Genomic DNA, 17,104 nt, shown 5'->3' on the forward strand with positions numbered 1-17,104 from the left:
TTCTTGTGATGGTCCTATGCTGGTCTGTAAGTTTACTTAGCCAATATATTTGTTTCCCTGCCTTGTTCCCCTCATCGTAATATCTGCACTTAGAGGCGAGAAAAGCCTACTGCAACTCACGCATCAACTATTGACAGAGGTGCAACTTGGTGATAACAAACTCATTGGTATAACTCATTGGCATCTAATTTGAACTGAGCTTCTAAGTTCAGTATCTGAATTCCTCCCATTTTTCTTTTCTCCACCAATAGGGCACCAATAGGGCAGTCCAGCCTAAACTGCCAGGTCCTATCTAGACATGAACACTAGCAACACCAGTCTAGTTTAGGCTTACTAAGGCTTCGTCAGTGAGGTATAGCTAGAGTCCTGTGGTATGATACTAAAGCTCACTTATGCGTTTGACAATAGTTTAGTCACATTTACGAAAGTACATTAGTCTTTCACATGTTTATTTGCTAATATTTCTGCTAGTAATCCCACTAGCACCAAGTATGTATGTAAGTAAGTAAATACTAATATAAGTATGCTTGGCCTGGCCTGCTACCCAGTGAGTACACTCCAAAGGCTGCATCTGGACTTCGTGTTTTCTACATATCAACCATCCATTTCAAACCTCCCATATTTCTGAACTGGACCAGCCACCTCACCATCCCCATTACCCTGCTCGGCATCCAACACACTAAAGTCAACTCAAAAGAGAACAACAACATTCAGATCTTTCAAAGTATTCTCCATTGGCAAGCTAAAATATGAACTTCTCTCTCGCCCTGTCACCTCTTCATCTATTGCAAACACAAAGAGATAATGGACAGAGCGTGGAAACTTTTCAGACACTCACCCCCCAGTCACAGATCTGGGTTTAATCCATCATTGTTCTTTAGCTCACTTCGCCACCGCAGTTCAGACCCAGCCATATGCAAATCAGTCTAGACCCTGTGCCTCATAGGAACAGTCCATCCCGAACTGCCAGGCTAGGCCTTCCCTGGACTGGAAACAAGCATCCTTGTAACGGTTTCGGGGTAACAACCCTCATCATCCAGGCTAGCTTGAATCCAGTGACAAAGTGAGCAAGGGACCCACGTTTGGGCATACTCTGCAAATTAGGGCAAATAAAGCAAACACAAAGAGATGATGGACAGATCTCTGAAACTTTGAAGATTTTACATTGTTAAGGCCAGCTGTGCCGTTGGACCTACCCCCCAGTATAGATGATCATACAGTGGTGAGGATAACCAGTGAGAGACCCCACTGCATAAACAAACACCATTCAGACTAGTCTTAAGAAGTGGTTGCAACTCAAGGGGTGGAGGGGGTTGTGGCTAAGGAAAACCAGAAATGTATGAGTACAGTTATACATGTCATGCACTGCGTTACTGATGTATAAGAAGCAATTAATTAAAAAAACAATAAAATCTGGTTAAAAAAAAATCTACTTCAGAGCTGCCCTTTAAACCCTCTGATTCATACATCTGGATTTGGCAAAGCCACACTGGCCCCTCTTATAGGCATTCTATGCTCCGCAGCGCACCTCTTTAAGTCCAGGAAGACATATGACCACATTGTTTCAATCATGAGTAACCTCACTGGCTCGCTTTGCAAGCCTGCCCTTATTGAGTCACGCATACTGACTTCGCATGCACCTTCTGTTGCTCACCTGCCCTTCATTGGCAGGATCATTGAAAAAGCAGTCTACACTCCATGATCACATCACCACCCATCTCCTAGTTGACTGTCAATCTGGCGGAATGTCATGCTGCAGCAAAGTACTTCTACCATACAAATCTTAGACCACACTTTCCTGACCAAAGATAAGGCCTGCCTTCTGATGTTGATGGACCCCTCATTCACCTTCAACATTGTCATTGATTCCACCCTCATCACACACCCTGAAGTCTCGAATGGGATTCATGGGCAAAGTCCTTCACTGGTTCTCCTCTTAACTTTCCTTCACGTCTGCACATCCAGGTTCCAGAAGCGCTTGTCGCCAGCTAAGTTCCCAAGGGTTGCATTGTGTTATATTCAATTTTTTCTTGAGGCCGCTTGGGGAATTTACACGTTGATGGGGTGGAGCAGTCAAAAGGCAGAGTACCTCGTACATTCAATCCTGGAACATCTCGGTTGGTCCAAAAGGTAGTTGCAGGGGAATCACACACCTTGCTGGCTCTGACACTGTTTTTAAGCCAGACATGGTGTGCTAGGGGATTCAGGTTTTTGCTGAAGATAGTTTGAAAATTAAAATCTGTGCACATCACAATATGTGTATTGCTGAAACTATGTGTTCGAGGCATATGAGCTGCAGATTACACACTGTGCATAGATGGCCACCTAGGGTTAGGCCCGGATGTTTGCAGTATGTTTTGTTGTAGAAAAGTCTTTGTAAGTCACGGGATAGGTGACTCCTCCTTTGGATGATACTGCGCATGGGCATCGGCTCCATCCCCAGATTGTTTTTTTCCGCCACCGGGCTCGGATGTGTTTTCAGCGCTCCGCGTTAGAACCGATTTCCTTTGGCACTCAATCCTCACCAACTTACAAAACACAAGCATTTACAATGCAATGGTCTCTGCATTATTAAAGTTGGAGCTATTGACGTTCCTCATGACATTATTTTTATTTGTTTTTTTTAAACATAAATAAATGGCATTGTCAATTTCAATGCCAATAGCTTAATCGCTCACAAATGCGAGACCTATTGCATTTGCACCCACACAGAGCCACACACACAAAGCCACCCACACACACATACAGAGCCACCCACACACAGAGCCACCCACACACAGAGCCACCCACACACAGAGCCACCCACACACAGAGCCACCCACACACAGAGCCACCCACACACAGAGCCACCCACACACAGAGCCACCCACACACAGAGCCACCCACACACAGAGCCACCCACACACACAGCCACCCACACACACAGCCACCCACACACAGAGCCACCCACACACAGCCACCCACACACAGCCACCCACACACAGCCACCCACAGTCAGCCACACGCAGGGAATAGAGGCCAGAAAAAACGCTCACAACGAGGGAACAGAGGCCAGAAAAACCTTCACGAGGGAACAGGGGGCAGGAAAGCAAGCACAACGAGGGGGCAGGAGAGCAAGCACAACAACGAGGGGGCAGGAGATCAAGCACAACAACGAGGGGGCAGGAGATCAAGCACAACAACGAGGGGGCAGTGGAGCAAGCACAACAACGAGGGGGCCGGAAAGCAAGCACAAGAACGAGGGAGAGCAAGCACAACAATGAGGGAGAGCAAGCACAACAACGAGGGGGAAGGAGAGCAAGCACAACAACGAGGGAGAGCAAGCACAACAACGAGGGAGAGCAAGCACAACAACGAGGGGGCAGGAGAGCAAGCACAACAACGAGGGGCCGGAAAGCAAGCACAAGAACGAGGGGGCAGGAGAGCAAGCACAATTAAAATTAAATAATGTCACGTAAATCGACTGGAGTCAGGCATGGCGTGCTGGACATTCTAGGTGGCCCACACACGAGGTCCTGCTAATTATTAGCAAAACAGCGATAACTCTTGCCAGCGTATGAACTTACTTCAAGCAGCATTTGCCGCACGTAGAAACCCAGAGCCGTGTCCGATGGCGATGTCCTTAAGCCAATACGATAGAAGCGAGATAGAGATACTTCCATTGTAGGTTTAAATGCAGCTGCCAATTAGCGGAAAATTTAGGCAGCTAGACCGCCCTGTCGGAGTAAGAACAAAGCTTACTTCCGGTGGTCCTTCCCAACAACAGGATGTAGAAAAGAATGGAAACTGGGACACTAGAGCGAGTTAGAAATTATCCTCACTACCGGAGTAAGTTTGACCTTACTTCCGGAGGTCCTTCCCAGCAAAGGATAAGGGAAAAAGGAAAAACTAGAACACTGAGACGAGTTTCAAAGTATCCTCACTTCCGTGTTATATTTTAACGTGCAGTGCGCGAGAAAATAGAAAGCAAGGTATGAAATCGAAGTGGAGCATAAACGAAATAGCCAAAGTTTGAAAGAAAACGCGCTCTCACGAGCTTGAGGGGGAGGACTCCGACCTTCTCCCTTGCTTCTCCGGCCGTGTTATATTTTAACGTGCAGTGCGCGAGAAAATAGAAAGCAAGGTATGAAATCGGAGTGGAGCATAAACGAAATAGCCAAAGCTTAAAAGAAAACGTGCTCTCACGGGCTAGAGGGGGAGGACTCCGACGTTCTCCCTTGCTTCTCCGGCCGTGTTATATTTTAACGTGCAGTGCGTGAGAAAATAGAAAGCAAGGTATGAAATCAGAGCGGAGCATAAACGAAATAGCCAAAGTTTAAAAGAAAACGCGCTCTCACAGGCTAGAGGGGGAGGACTCCGACATTCTCCCTTGCGTCGGCGGCGGTCAAGCTGAAATGGCTTCAGCAAAGCGCCGACATTTTCAGATTCGGGGGCGTGGTTTTCGTCAAACCGACACACTGCTTCTACTGCCCCACCTTCGGGCCCGGCTAAGAAGCTAACTAAGCCTTCAGGCGACTCGGGCTTGAGTCTGCCTTCCCACGGTGCCGGCACACACCTACCGGCACCGAAAAAGACAATGTCACTGGCCCCGTCGACATCCAAACCACCGACGCCGAAGCCTACCGCTACTCCTACGGCACCGAAACCCAGGTCGGAACAAAGCAAACCCGCTTCGGATTCAAAAAGACCACCGGAACTGAAAAAAACATCGGTTCCAAAAAATATACCGGAGCCGAAAAAATCATCGGAGCCGGAAAATACTCCTGCTTCTCTGGTTAAGGACATTGCCAAAAAAACAAGAGACCGCTTCGGTGCCGAAGCTTCCCTCAGCACCTAAAGATCGACCTCCTGCAGAGGACTTATTTCATCTAGACCCTGCACAAAAGACTCTAGCTAAAGACCCAATCACTGGGCAGCTAACTTTAGCTTAAAAAAAGCGACCACTGGATACACCAGCGCCAACTCCTCACTCAAAGAAAAAGGACATGGCTACCTCTCCTTTAGGACTTCCTTCCCCTCCTCCTCCACAAATACCATCACCACCTGCTCCCCTACCACAACATTCCACTGCATCCTCTATCATACCAGACGATGACAATAGGGATGATAGCTCTGATGATATAGGGGCTAACATAGATGTTCCATCTATTCCTCCAGGCTCACCTGACCTGTGGGATGATTATAACACCCCAGACGTCCCAAATGTCCCTCAAGATGACATATACCCCTCAAGGCCTTCCCTACCAGAAGAAACTATGGGTTTTAATCAGTTGATACACAGAGCCGCGCAATATCATGGAGTAGAAATGCATACAGACCCTGTAGATGAAGACTTTCTAATGGATACCTTTGATAATGCACAATGGTCCTCATCCATTTTACTAATGCTTTAAGGAGTAATTAAGCATGCTCCTGAAGTCTTCAAAGACCCAGTTAGAACCCGGGTCATTAACCCTCGAATAGAGAAAAAGTATAAAGTTGCCCCTTCACGACCCAGCTTATATTTGAGGTCCAGTACCACTAGACTCACTTTTAGTTTCCAACGCACGCAAGAGAGCAAACTCACAAACATCAGGTGAAGCTGCCCCACCAGATAAAGAGTCTAAGCTACTTGACGCATCAGGGAAAAGAACTGCGCCTCAAGCAGCAAACATGTGGCGTATTGCCAATACACAAGCATTATTGGTCAGATATGACAGGGCACATTATGACGAATTAGAATCACTAATGCGCCACCTCCCTGATAAATACAAAGATAGAGCAAATGAACGTATTCAAGAAGTGAAAAATATTACACACACCTCTATTCGGTGTGCACTTGATGCAGCAGACACCGCCTCCAGGGCAGTTAACACCAGTGTTTTATTACGTAGACACTATACTTAATCAAACCTTCAATGAGCAACACTTATTCGGACCCAATGTAGATGTATCACTTGAAAAAATGAAAAAGGATACAGATGCAACCAAATCTATGGGAGCCCTGCAGTCGCAGGCTCCTAGACGTTCGTTTTGCCGCTCATCTTATTGAGGCGCCACCAAGGGATACTCCCCAGACGCACCTTCTACCTCATACAAAGCCCCTACACAATTCACATATAGTAAGGGCTACCAAAGGGGAGGTTACAGGGGTAACAATAACAAAGGCAGAGGTAAAAACAACAACTCCCGCTCTGCCTCTACCCCTGCCCGATGACTCCCCTCCCATTCCCCCGTCCCATTCCACTCCTGTCGCGGGAAGACTACAACAATACCTACCAGCCTGGGAAAACATCACATCAGACAGGTGGGTGCTTCAAATATTTCAATCAGGTTACTGTCTAGAGCTAACATCCACCCCCCAAACATACCACCCAAGCAGCGTCCAATGTCACCAGAACATTTAACACTGCTCAGACAGGAAGTAATATCCCTCCTGTAGAAAAATGCAATAGAAATGGTCCCAAAGCATCAGCAAAATAAAGGAGTATACTCCCTATATTTTCTAATCCCAAAGAAAGACGGATCTCTAAGACCTAACCTAGACCTCAGACCTCTAAACATTTACATACAGTCGGATCATTTTCATATGGTCACACTCCAACAAGTCCTTCCACTCCTGTTACAAAACGACTTCCCTGTCACTCTAGATCTCAAGGACGCCTACTTCCACATTCCCATCCACACAGCGCACAGAAAATATCTCAGATTTGTGCTAGACGGGCAGCACTACCAGTTCAAAGTGCTCCCATTCGGAGTTACAACAGCGCCAAGGGTGTTTACCAAATGCCTAGCAGTAGTAGCAGCACACTTAAGAAGACAATAGATCTACGCCTTCCCATACCTAGACGATTGGCTCATAAAAGCCAGCTCTTACAGCCAGTGTGTACAACACACTCACATTACTATTCAACTGCTCCATGACTTCACCTTCACACATACAACAATATCTCGGTGCTACAATAAACACCCAACTAACACTAGCATATCCCTCTTCAAACAGGATAACAAGTGTACAAATTCTCCTAACAAAATTCTAACTGCAACACTTGCTTCCAACTCGAGTGTTCATGCAGCTCATAGGAATGATGGCATCTTGCATATTCATAGTACCTCACACAAGACTGCAAATGCGTCCACTTCAAGAGTGCCTAGCACGCCAATGGAACCAGGCTCGTGGTCAATTAAAAGACCTAGTGTTGGTAGACAGTCAGACTCATTGCTCTCTGCAATGGTGGAGCACCAGAAACCTTTCAGCGGGCTGACCGTTCCTAGAGCCAGTTCCTCAGATAATCCTGACATAAGGACGCATCGCTCTCCCGCTGGGGAGCTCACGTACTGCATCACACCATGCAAGGCAAGTGGACACCGCAACAAAAGTTACTCCACATCAACCACTTGGAGTTACTTGCTGTTTTCCTAGCCCTAAAAGCATTCCAACAACAAGTATCAGGCAAAGCATTCTTAGTCCGTACAGACAATATGACAGCCATGTACTACATAAACTAACAAGGGGGAACACACTCTCTGCAGCTCTCTGTTAGCACAGCAGATATGGAGATGGGCTATACCACTAAAAATCTTCCTCTTAGCCCAACACGTTCCAGGAGTACAAAACACCATGGCAGATCTGCTAAGTCGACAGACACAGCAGATCCACGAGTGGGAACTTCATCCACAAGTTCTTCAACCGTTCTTTCAAATGTGGGGACAACCTCAGATAGACCTCTTCGCAACCCACGAAAACGCAAAATGCCCAAACTTCGCCGCCAGATATCCACACCCGCTGTCCAAAGGCAATGCGATATGGATGAGCTGGTCCGAAAAATTTGCGTACGCTTTTCCTCCTCTTACACTACTTCCTTTAGTGATATGCAAGCTACAGCAACATTCCCTAACACTCATTCTGGTAGCTTCAACTTGGGCCAGACAACCATGGTACACCACACTGCTGCAACTATCTGTGGTACCACACCAAAAACTAAGCCTATCTCCACTACTCTTGACACAGAACCATGGAGAGATCAGACACCCGGACCCAGCTCAGCTCAACCTGGCTCCTGAAGTCATAGAGTTCGGTTACCTCAACCTTCCTCCAGAATGCATGAACGTCATTAAAGAAGCCAGGCGTCCCACTAAGAGAGAATGGTATGCTGCTAAGTGGAAGAGATTTGTAATATACTGTTAAAAACCCACATAAATGCTTTAGATGTGTCCATTCAGCACATCATAGGATACCTATTACACCTTAAAAAGTGTAATTTAGCTTACACGTCTATCAGACTACACCTTGCTGCCATTGCAGCATATTTACAAAATAGACAACATCTATCTCTGTTTAGTACCTCTTATAAAAGCTTTCATGGAAGGACTCAAAAGAATAATCCCTCCCAGAACACCACCTTCACCAATGTGGAACTTAAACATTATTCTTACACGGTTAATGGGACCTGGCTTTGAACCGTTACATAAATGCGAATTACAATTCCTAACTTGGAAAGTAGCTTTCTTAGTAGCTATTACTTCTCTCAGAAGAGTCAGTGAACTACAAGCATTTACCATTCAAGAACCCTTTTTGCAAATGCATCATAACAAAGTGGTTCTGCGCACTAATCCAAAAGTCATTTCACCATTTCATCTAAATCAATCTGTTGAACTGCCCGTTTCTTTCGCGCAGCCGCAAACAGTCGCAGAAAGAGCTCTACACACCTTAGACGTCAAAAGAGCATTACTGTACTACATCGAAAGGACAAAACTTTTCGTAAGACTAAACAACTTTTTGTGTCTTTTTCACCACCACATAAAGGCAACCCTGTATCAAAATCAGGGATAGCTAGGCGGATTGTTAAATGCATACAAATATGTTACCAGAAAGCCAAACGTACGTTAATAATTCCTCCAAAAGCCCATTCTATAAGGAAAATAGGGGCTTCAATGGCATTCTTAGGGAACATTCTCCTAGATGATATATGCAAAGCAGCTACATGGTCTACACCGCACACATTCACAAAACACTATTGTGTAGATGTGCAAACTAAACAACAAGCCCTGTGGGCCAGACTGTACTAAAAACTCTGTTTCAAACTACTGCAACAGATACTGGTGGTCGTCGCTAGGTGTGGGTACTTCTATACAATCTATGCACAGTGTGTAATCTGCAGCTCATATGCCTCGAACGGAAGATGCTACTTACCAGTATGCATCTGTTCTTGGCATGTAGAGCTGCAGAGTTACACACGCCCACACGCCTCCCCGGCTACCGGTATCTGTTCCAGTATTATCTTAATTCGATACAAATCACATGGACATCACTATTTCTTGTACAGCTCCATCACTTCCCTAATGGCGAAAAACAATCTGGGGATGGAGCCGATGCCCATGATCATCCAAAGGAGGAGTTACCTATCCCGTGACTTCCAAAGACTTTTCTACAACAAAACAAACTGCAAACATCCCGGCCCAACACTAGGTGGCCATCTATGCACAGTGTGTAACTCTGCAGCTCTACATGCCAAGAACAGATGCATACTGGTAAGTAGCATTTTCCTTCAGAATCGTGTTAGCCAAATAAACACATGGCCTAAGCCAGATTCCAAACGAGGTTTTATGCTTGCCAAGACCCACAGTAGTCATTTATATCACATATTCCTCAGTTCTCTTAGCTGAACCTACATTCTATTTAAGATTTGACTGAAAACAATGCAGTTCTTGGTGGGTTCACGTTGTGGCATCTCTTTTCCTACATTACACACTGTCAGTATTTCCAAGTTGGGTTCAAGAATGTAGAGTTCTCATATTGTATCTTCTGTACACCAGTGTAGGTGTAGTGCTGTAGCTTCCTTTATAAGTGATGGATTAAAAAAGCTCTTGGGTTATGGCTCCCCAGACATTCCACATCTCCGCATAGAAACAGTAGTGGCGGCTCCACTGCCGCTGTCGGTGTTAATGTTCGAAGCAGCTGCCCGAACGACAGGGATTCTGGACTCAACTAACGTGACAACACATGTGTGGCATTACCAATTGCAACAACAGGCAGGCGCTATCCTCTATTCAACCATACGCATTACTGGATTGGTGTCTCTGGCTACCACCATGCAGGGATAAATAGGGCACCCATGCACTTAATTCGCTGGGAGTACAGTCTGTCGGAGATTTATTCAATGATGGCATTGCTAGGAATTGGGGTGATCTGAAGACGGGAGAGGCTACGCCCATTATTCTTTCACAATTCCAATTCCACAGAACACGACACACCCTATTAAATATTCTGGGAGATGACTTGCTAGAACCCCTGGAGCTGCCAGCCTTGACCTATGTCATAAAGGCGAAGTCGCCTTCCAGAATAGTATCCACAATCTACAAATTATCCATGTCCTATAGGGATAACCTCTACACTAAAGCTCGACTAGCTTGGCAACCAGACTTGAATAAGGGATGTAGATGACACAATGTGGACTTACTGCTGCTCTAGCACTCAACACATCTCATTAAACGGTAGACATAGACTGATCCACTTTAAATATCTCAATAGTGTATATTACACCTCAGAGAGATTGCATAGATACGGCTTACGAGAAGATCCAGCCTGTAAACGATGCACTGCGCTGCCAGCTGATTTCCTACATTTGGCCTGGTCTTGCCCGTGGATATCCAACTTTTGGAATTCGGTTTTTAGGGAACTAGGACGAGTAACTGAACTGACACTCACACCTGAACCTGCCCTTGCCTTGCTGGGAAACTCTAAACAGAGACCTAAGGGGGTTCACTGGCTGGTGGACATGGGACTGTTATTAGCCAGACGCAGGGTAGCGATATGTTGGTCACGTGGTCAGGTTCCCACAATAGTCCAGTGGTCACGGAATACGATATACTGCAGCACACAAACAGAGCATTTTAGTGAACTCCTACTGCCACGGAGCAGACCTAAAAACATTTGGGCATTGAACAAAACTTACCTCGCTACCAAGACGGAGGGCGCAGTGGCACCTACTGATGCCACGCAGGAGCCGACCTGATCTACTCCACATAAAAAGACATTTCGTGACAGCCCTCCGCTGATATACTGAGATATGTAAATTTTAGCCACCTTCTAGATGCTTATGTCACACCGTGACTGTTGTTGGAGCGATGCTCTGTGTATAAGTGAGAGGGTGCGGATTGTTGATATGTCGTCGCTGGAAATGAAGTAGCTTCACTGCATCTGCAGTGTGTCTCTCTGGGCACCGGACTGTGCTGTGACTTCAGCTTAATTTTTATTCAAAGTATTCTATTTATAGTTGACCCATCTACTGTCCTACTGGTACTCTGCTGTGACTAGCTTGATTAACCTGTGTCATTGCTATTACTACTCCGATATATTGAGTCTCTTGTCTGTTTTAAAACTCAATACTTTTTTTTTTTTTTTAAAGCTCTTGGGTTTCCTAAGTCCTGCTCTCTTGAAAATGAAAATATACAATGGAGTATGTGTCCAGGAGAACTTACCATAGCCCTCTTTTCCTGAGCCCTTTCCTGCTTTTAAGACCAAGACACCTGTTCTTTAGTATTTTTTTATTTTGAGTATTGTGTGCCTGAATACTTACGTTTTTCACTTTATATAAAATAACGTCTGTCAGTGTCATACCTGAACACCCAATGCAAGTATGCTTTTCTTTCCTTTTCCCTGCAGCTGGACAGAGGAATGCATGTGGCCACAAGGGGTACTGGTGAAACACAATAAGAATGTATACAAAGCTGTTGGTCATTATAATGTGGCTGTGCCTTCGGACGTGTCCCACTTCAGATTTCATGTAAGCATGTTTCTAATCAAAATAAATGCTTGGAGTGTTGTGTTTTGTGGGCTGTGCATGTAATATTTTTATTACTGGTGCTAATGCTGTGCTGTAAAGTGTCACTTGGAACAGGCTGTTTGAGCCTGTCACATCAGTTGACATCGTTTGTATTTATAGAAAAAATGCCCAGCTAAGTCTGCTTTCTTGAAGCTTGCCTGCACAAAACTGTCATGTGCAGAGTCAATGTTACAATAGACTTTGAAGAAGGCCAGTGTACTTTGAATTGCTTGTTTGTGTTTATTCACTGTTTATTTTCATTTTATTTTCTAATATACATTCAATTTTTCAGTTGTTGTAGAAATCTGACTAGCCAACACAGGTTTTGCGAGTCTTTTGCTTTATCAAGACTTGAAATAGTAATGCAAAATCAATTCATAACACTGTGTATCACACTTTTTTTACAGTATCGAAATTAGTTACAATTCATTTTGACAAATCCAGTCAGTATTTAAATGATTATCTTCAGTTGTTGTTTATAAACAGGGCTACTTGTATGTGATTTTGCGGCCTCTGCATTTTTTGTATCCTTATGGATTGGCTGCACTTGCTACACAAGCTATCTTCTTCTGCACAAATTGTAGATTTAACAAATACATTTTCTAGCTCAAATGGACTGACAGTTAATAAAAACACTTGCAAACGTGTTGGTGCACAGTGACCAGTATTTTGTCTCGCAGGGCAGGTCACCTTCCAGTTGCTTATTTGAATTTGTGTTAAACTAATATTAATGAGATGAAACCTTGGTCCATACAGTGTTCACACGTGAGAATGACGAACTAGTGATGAAATACTGCTTCGAAATGTGATGCATTATGCCACATAATTTGCATTTCCTTGCCACATATTGTAGTCAACCATGCCACATAACGTGGTTCTCCCCTGCTGCATAATTCCACTGGCTCTAGTTATAAGTCATTATATGTTGTATTATTTTGATGTATTTTATTAAAACTATTTTGCACATGTGGCGCATATAGGGACTCGTACTGTAGATCAATTCAAAGAATCTCTTACTGTTAATGTTTAAAAGCCTGTTTGGAATATGTCAAAATAAATTACAAATTATAGATTTTACTAAACCTCTCAGTGATGGTATTTTATTGTTGGAGGGATTCTGTTCAGGAATAGAACTATGTTTGGTACCATAAAACATCGGCTTGTAGGGAATGAGTCATCATACCACCGTAGTATCTACGAGCCCAAGTCCGTCCTGCTATAGTGCCTCACTTGCTATCCTAATCTTACTTGAGAAACAAGGGAATTGGCACCCCAGAACACAAAAGTCCCGATCCTCTCAGGGATCGCAGTAACAGGATACACCCTTTCGCTCTCTCTCATATACTGGTCCACAATAAAATAAACAAGAGACCCGAAGGAAGTTTAGAATATTTATTCAAGCTATCATGTCCTACAATGTAGTATTCATTCCAAACAAATGCAAACTAAAAATACTGTTAGCTTGGTCAATAAACCATATATCATAAAAAGCCCTGTCATGTTATAAGAAGGTATACCTTACTGTTCTTAATTGAAAACATATTTGGAATAGGTCTAAATAAAGTCCAATTATAGGTTTTACTAATCCTCCCAGTGATTGCATTTTATTTGTCATTTAGGTAACTTGCATTTCTGTAGTAGGGGATCTCTGTGTATAGTCATAATCTAGTGAATAGTCCCGCCCATGTGCGTGGACCCCGGAGCAATCAAAAATAATCTCTTAAAGTGTCAAAAAATACAGACCTGCACAGACACTTAAGAGAGAATTAAAGACAGATAATGCAGCCTTTAAAACAGGCTACACTGTCCAGTACTTCAACTAGAAATTCCACCAAAAAAAATCCACAAAACAGCATAGCCTGTACAGATTTCCCTTGCTTCAGCAGCAAAAACCCTCTGGAATGATAGAGAGGAGGATCTGGACAGACAAGCCCCATAGGCTGCCATTATGTTGCTCAGAACAGGATACTGTGCCTTTTAGAGAACCTTCCAGAACTTCACAGTATCCCAGAATGCACTGCAGGTCCCTTTTACTTTCAGTTCTTTTTTCCGGCTCCTGCAAGCAGGACCCTGGAGCATTGAGCTCTCCCTTTTTCAAGGGTTTCTTGGTGATTTTTCACTATTAATTTCGTTTTGAGTTCTTCTAACGTACTTTGGTGCTGTTCTTCTTGGTTTTTGCTCCCTTTTGATGTCAAATATGCCTGCATTATTTGACAAATGCCCGGAGTGCTCCAGGAAGAAGGCCAAATCAGATTCCCATGAGGTGTGTATCCTCTGCCTTCCCTCTTCCCATGTCCCAGAGGAGTGTGAGATTTGTCAAGGCTTCTCTGGCAGGACCCTGAAGAACAGACAGAAGATCAGGCTTCAGGGACTCGAGGAAAGAAGGCTGAAGGCGCAAGGTGGGTCTGGAGGGGCTCCTTCTGCCCATGCTGAGGCCTCTGGGGGGCTCCCCAGAGGCAGGAAGACCAGCAAGCGTGCCCACTCTCCGTCTGGGTCGATTGCTGCGACCACGACGTCGAGAGGGATGACTACGGTCTGTTCCCCGTCCCCCCAGGGCTCTGGGGCGAAGCGCCGTCGGCGCTCGACGTCGAGGGATGTACACAGACCGCCGTCTAAGTCTCTGGTGACGATTTCGGTGTCGACGTCGAGTGATCGACGTCGAAGGGCCCGGCGTCGGCGCTCACCGTCAGGCGACACCGCTGTTCGCCGTCGGCGAAGAGGAGAACATAGTCGTCGAGGGGATCCTCGTCGTCGAGGAGTGGTCCGTCGTCGAAGCGGAAGAGGTTGCCGTCGAAGCGGAAGAGGTCGCCGTGGAAGCGGAAGAGGTCGCCGTCGAGGAGCAAGAGGTCGCCGTCGAGGCGCAAGAGGTCGAGGCGCAAGAGGTCGCCGTCGAGGCGCAAGAGGTCGCCGTCGAGGCGCAAGAGGTCGCCGTCGAGGCACGAGAGATCGACGTCGAGGTGTACGAAGTCGACGTTGAGGCATGGTAGACGGTCGACGCCGAGGAAGAGATGCTCGACGTCGAGGGGCCGACGCTCGCCGTCTGGTCACCGTTCTTCGACATCGAAGAAGCGGGAGAAGAGGCCTGAGGCCATGGGAGGCTCTCCGACGTCCCAGGCTGGTGGTGGATCACCGGGCTCGGTGTATTCCGAGGTGTATACGCCTTCGCAAGTTACGCCTCCGTCGCCATTGCCGAGGGGTCCCCCTCTGAGGGCTCCTACCCCTCCTCCGTTGCCTCCGCTTCCGCAAGCCGTGCCTCCGCCTCAGGTGCTACTGAAGCCTCCTCCGGTTCCTCCGAGGTCGTTTTCATTGCCCAGGTTTCCGACCCCTGTCAAGGGGACTCCTAAGCCGCAGGCCCCGGCCAAACCTAAGACGCCCGCGCCGGTGGAACCGGCGGATCGCCCGAGGCCTAGAAAGTCAAGATCACGCTCCGGTCGGAGAGGAAGGTCTAGGTGTCGGCGCAGATCCTCCACTAGATCTAGACGCCGCCATAGGAGGCGAGGATCCAGGTCCCGCACGGACTCCTCCAGGACACGATCCTATTCGCCGACCATGTCGGATTCCCCGGGGACAAGGGTGTCTCCGGTGGATGACATCAGCACGTTCCAGGAGGTTCTCCTGAAGGGGGCGACAAAGTTGGGCATCACAGTGACGGCTCCTATACCTACGACGTCCGTGATATTTGAGACACTTCACAAGAAGCATCTGTCTCGCCCTTTGCTGCCACTAGTCTAGTACCAGGTTTGGTGGAACCTGCGGAGGAGCTGTTCCTTACGCCAGCGGTGGTAAAGGCCGCTCCCTCCTGACTTCTGAAGAAGTACAGGGCCCCGGATTCGGACCCGGCATTCCTGCGAATGGATCCAGTACCCGATTCCGTTATAGTGACGGCGGCCAGGAAGTTACTCTACCTCCCCGTCCTCCACCGTACCGCCTGACAAGGAAAGCCGATGGATAGACTCGGCTGGGAGGAAGGCTTGTGGGACTGCTTCCACTACCATGAAAGCCTCCAGTGATTCGGCCTTGCTGGGGCGGTACGACCGTGCCCTGTGGGATTCCCTGCAACAGTTCACGGAGCTTCTGCCGCGAGATAAGAGGGAGGACTTCCTAGAGATCCTTAAGGAAGGGATGCTGGTTTCAAACCAGGTCATCAGCGCGGCTGCGGATATCTCTCTCTTGGGGGCCCATGGTTACTGTCATGGGATTAACCAGCGACGTCATGCTTGGCTCAGGCTCATGTCACTCAAGCCGGAGGCCCAGCAGCGGGTGGCCAATCTGCTGTTTTCTGGAGAGACTCTGTTCGGAAAACATGCCGATGATGAGATGGCCCGCATGAAGGCGGAGGCAGAGACCCTGACTGCAGTGGGCTTGGAGAAGCCCAAAGAAAAGAAGCCCTACCGACCGTTCCAGAGACGGTTCGGTGCACAGGGCAGAGGGCGAGGACAGTCTTCGGGACAGCAGCAGCAACAACAGCAGCAGTTCCGGAGACCCTTCCAGAAGCGCCAGAAGGGTAGAGTTGGACAGCAGTCCTCTACAGCTAACAAAGGACCGGCCGTGTCTCGACCCTGAGCGGTTACTTCCCCTTCATCCGTTACCCGCTCCGGTGGGGGGAAGCGTTCAATTTTTTCTGGCAGAGTGGAGAAAAATTGCTCAGGACAAGTGGGTGCTGAATATTGTTTGCAATGGATACAGTCTTCGGTTCTCCAGCCCTCCTCCATCGATTCCTCCGGTCAGCTCGCAGTATCAACTGCGTGAGCTCCAGGCGGAGGCCGATATCCTGTTAAGGAAAAGGGCGATAGAAGACGTACCTCTGTCTCAAACAGGAAGAGGTCTGTACTCCCGGTTCTTTCTGGTCCGCAAGAAGGACAAGAACGAGTTCAGGCCCATTCTGGACTTGCGACAGGCGAACAAATGGATTCGCAGAGAAGTTTTGCGTGCTGTCGTTGCATCAGATTTATCCTCAGTTGCAACAGGGAGACTGGCTATGTGCAATAGACCTACAAGATGCCTACTTCCATGTCCCCATTGCACACAAACACAGGAAGTTCCTGCGATTTCAAGTCGGCACCAATCACTATCAGTACACGGTACTTCCATTCGGGCTGAGTCTGCGCCCAGGACTTTCTCGAAGTGCATTGCAGTGGTAGAGGCACACCTGAGGAAGAACAAGGTGTTTGTCTACCCGTACCTGGACGATTGGTTGATCAAGGCCTCCTCCTTCTCTGAAGCTCAAGCACACTTCCAAAAGATGTGCGTTCTTTTGAACAAGCTGGGGTTGCACATCAACATGTCCAAGTCTGTCCCGA

General features: G+C 46.8%; 1 protein-coding gene across 6 annotated transcripts in view; it reads left to right on the top strand.

Annotated features, from left to right (window-relative positions):
* The window catches only part of TMEM39B (transmembrane protein 39B), a 319,579-nt gene that overhangs the window by 231,217 nt on the left and 71,258 nt on the right, over positions 1 to 17,104 (top strand). For all 6 annotated transcript variants that reach the window (XM_078680673.1, XM_078680678.1, XM_078680674.1 and 3 more), the window contains one exon: positions 11,645 to 11,765. In XM_078680673.1, the coding sequence (XP_078536799.1) occupies positions 11,645 to 11,765 (121 nt within the window). The remainder of the gene's footprint in view (positions 1 to 11,644; positions 11,766 to 17,104) is intronic.

This window comes from Lissotriton helveticus, chromosome 3_1 (genome assembly GCF_964261635.1).
Source record: "Lissotriton helveticus chromosome 3_1, aLisHel1.1, whole genome shotgun sequence".
Classification (NCBI taxonomy): domain Eukaryota; kingdom Metazoa; phylum Chordata; class Amphibia; order Caudata; family Salamandridae; genus Lissotriton; species Lissotriton helveticus.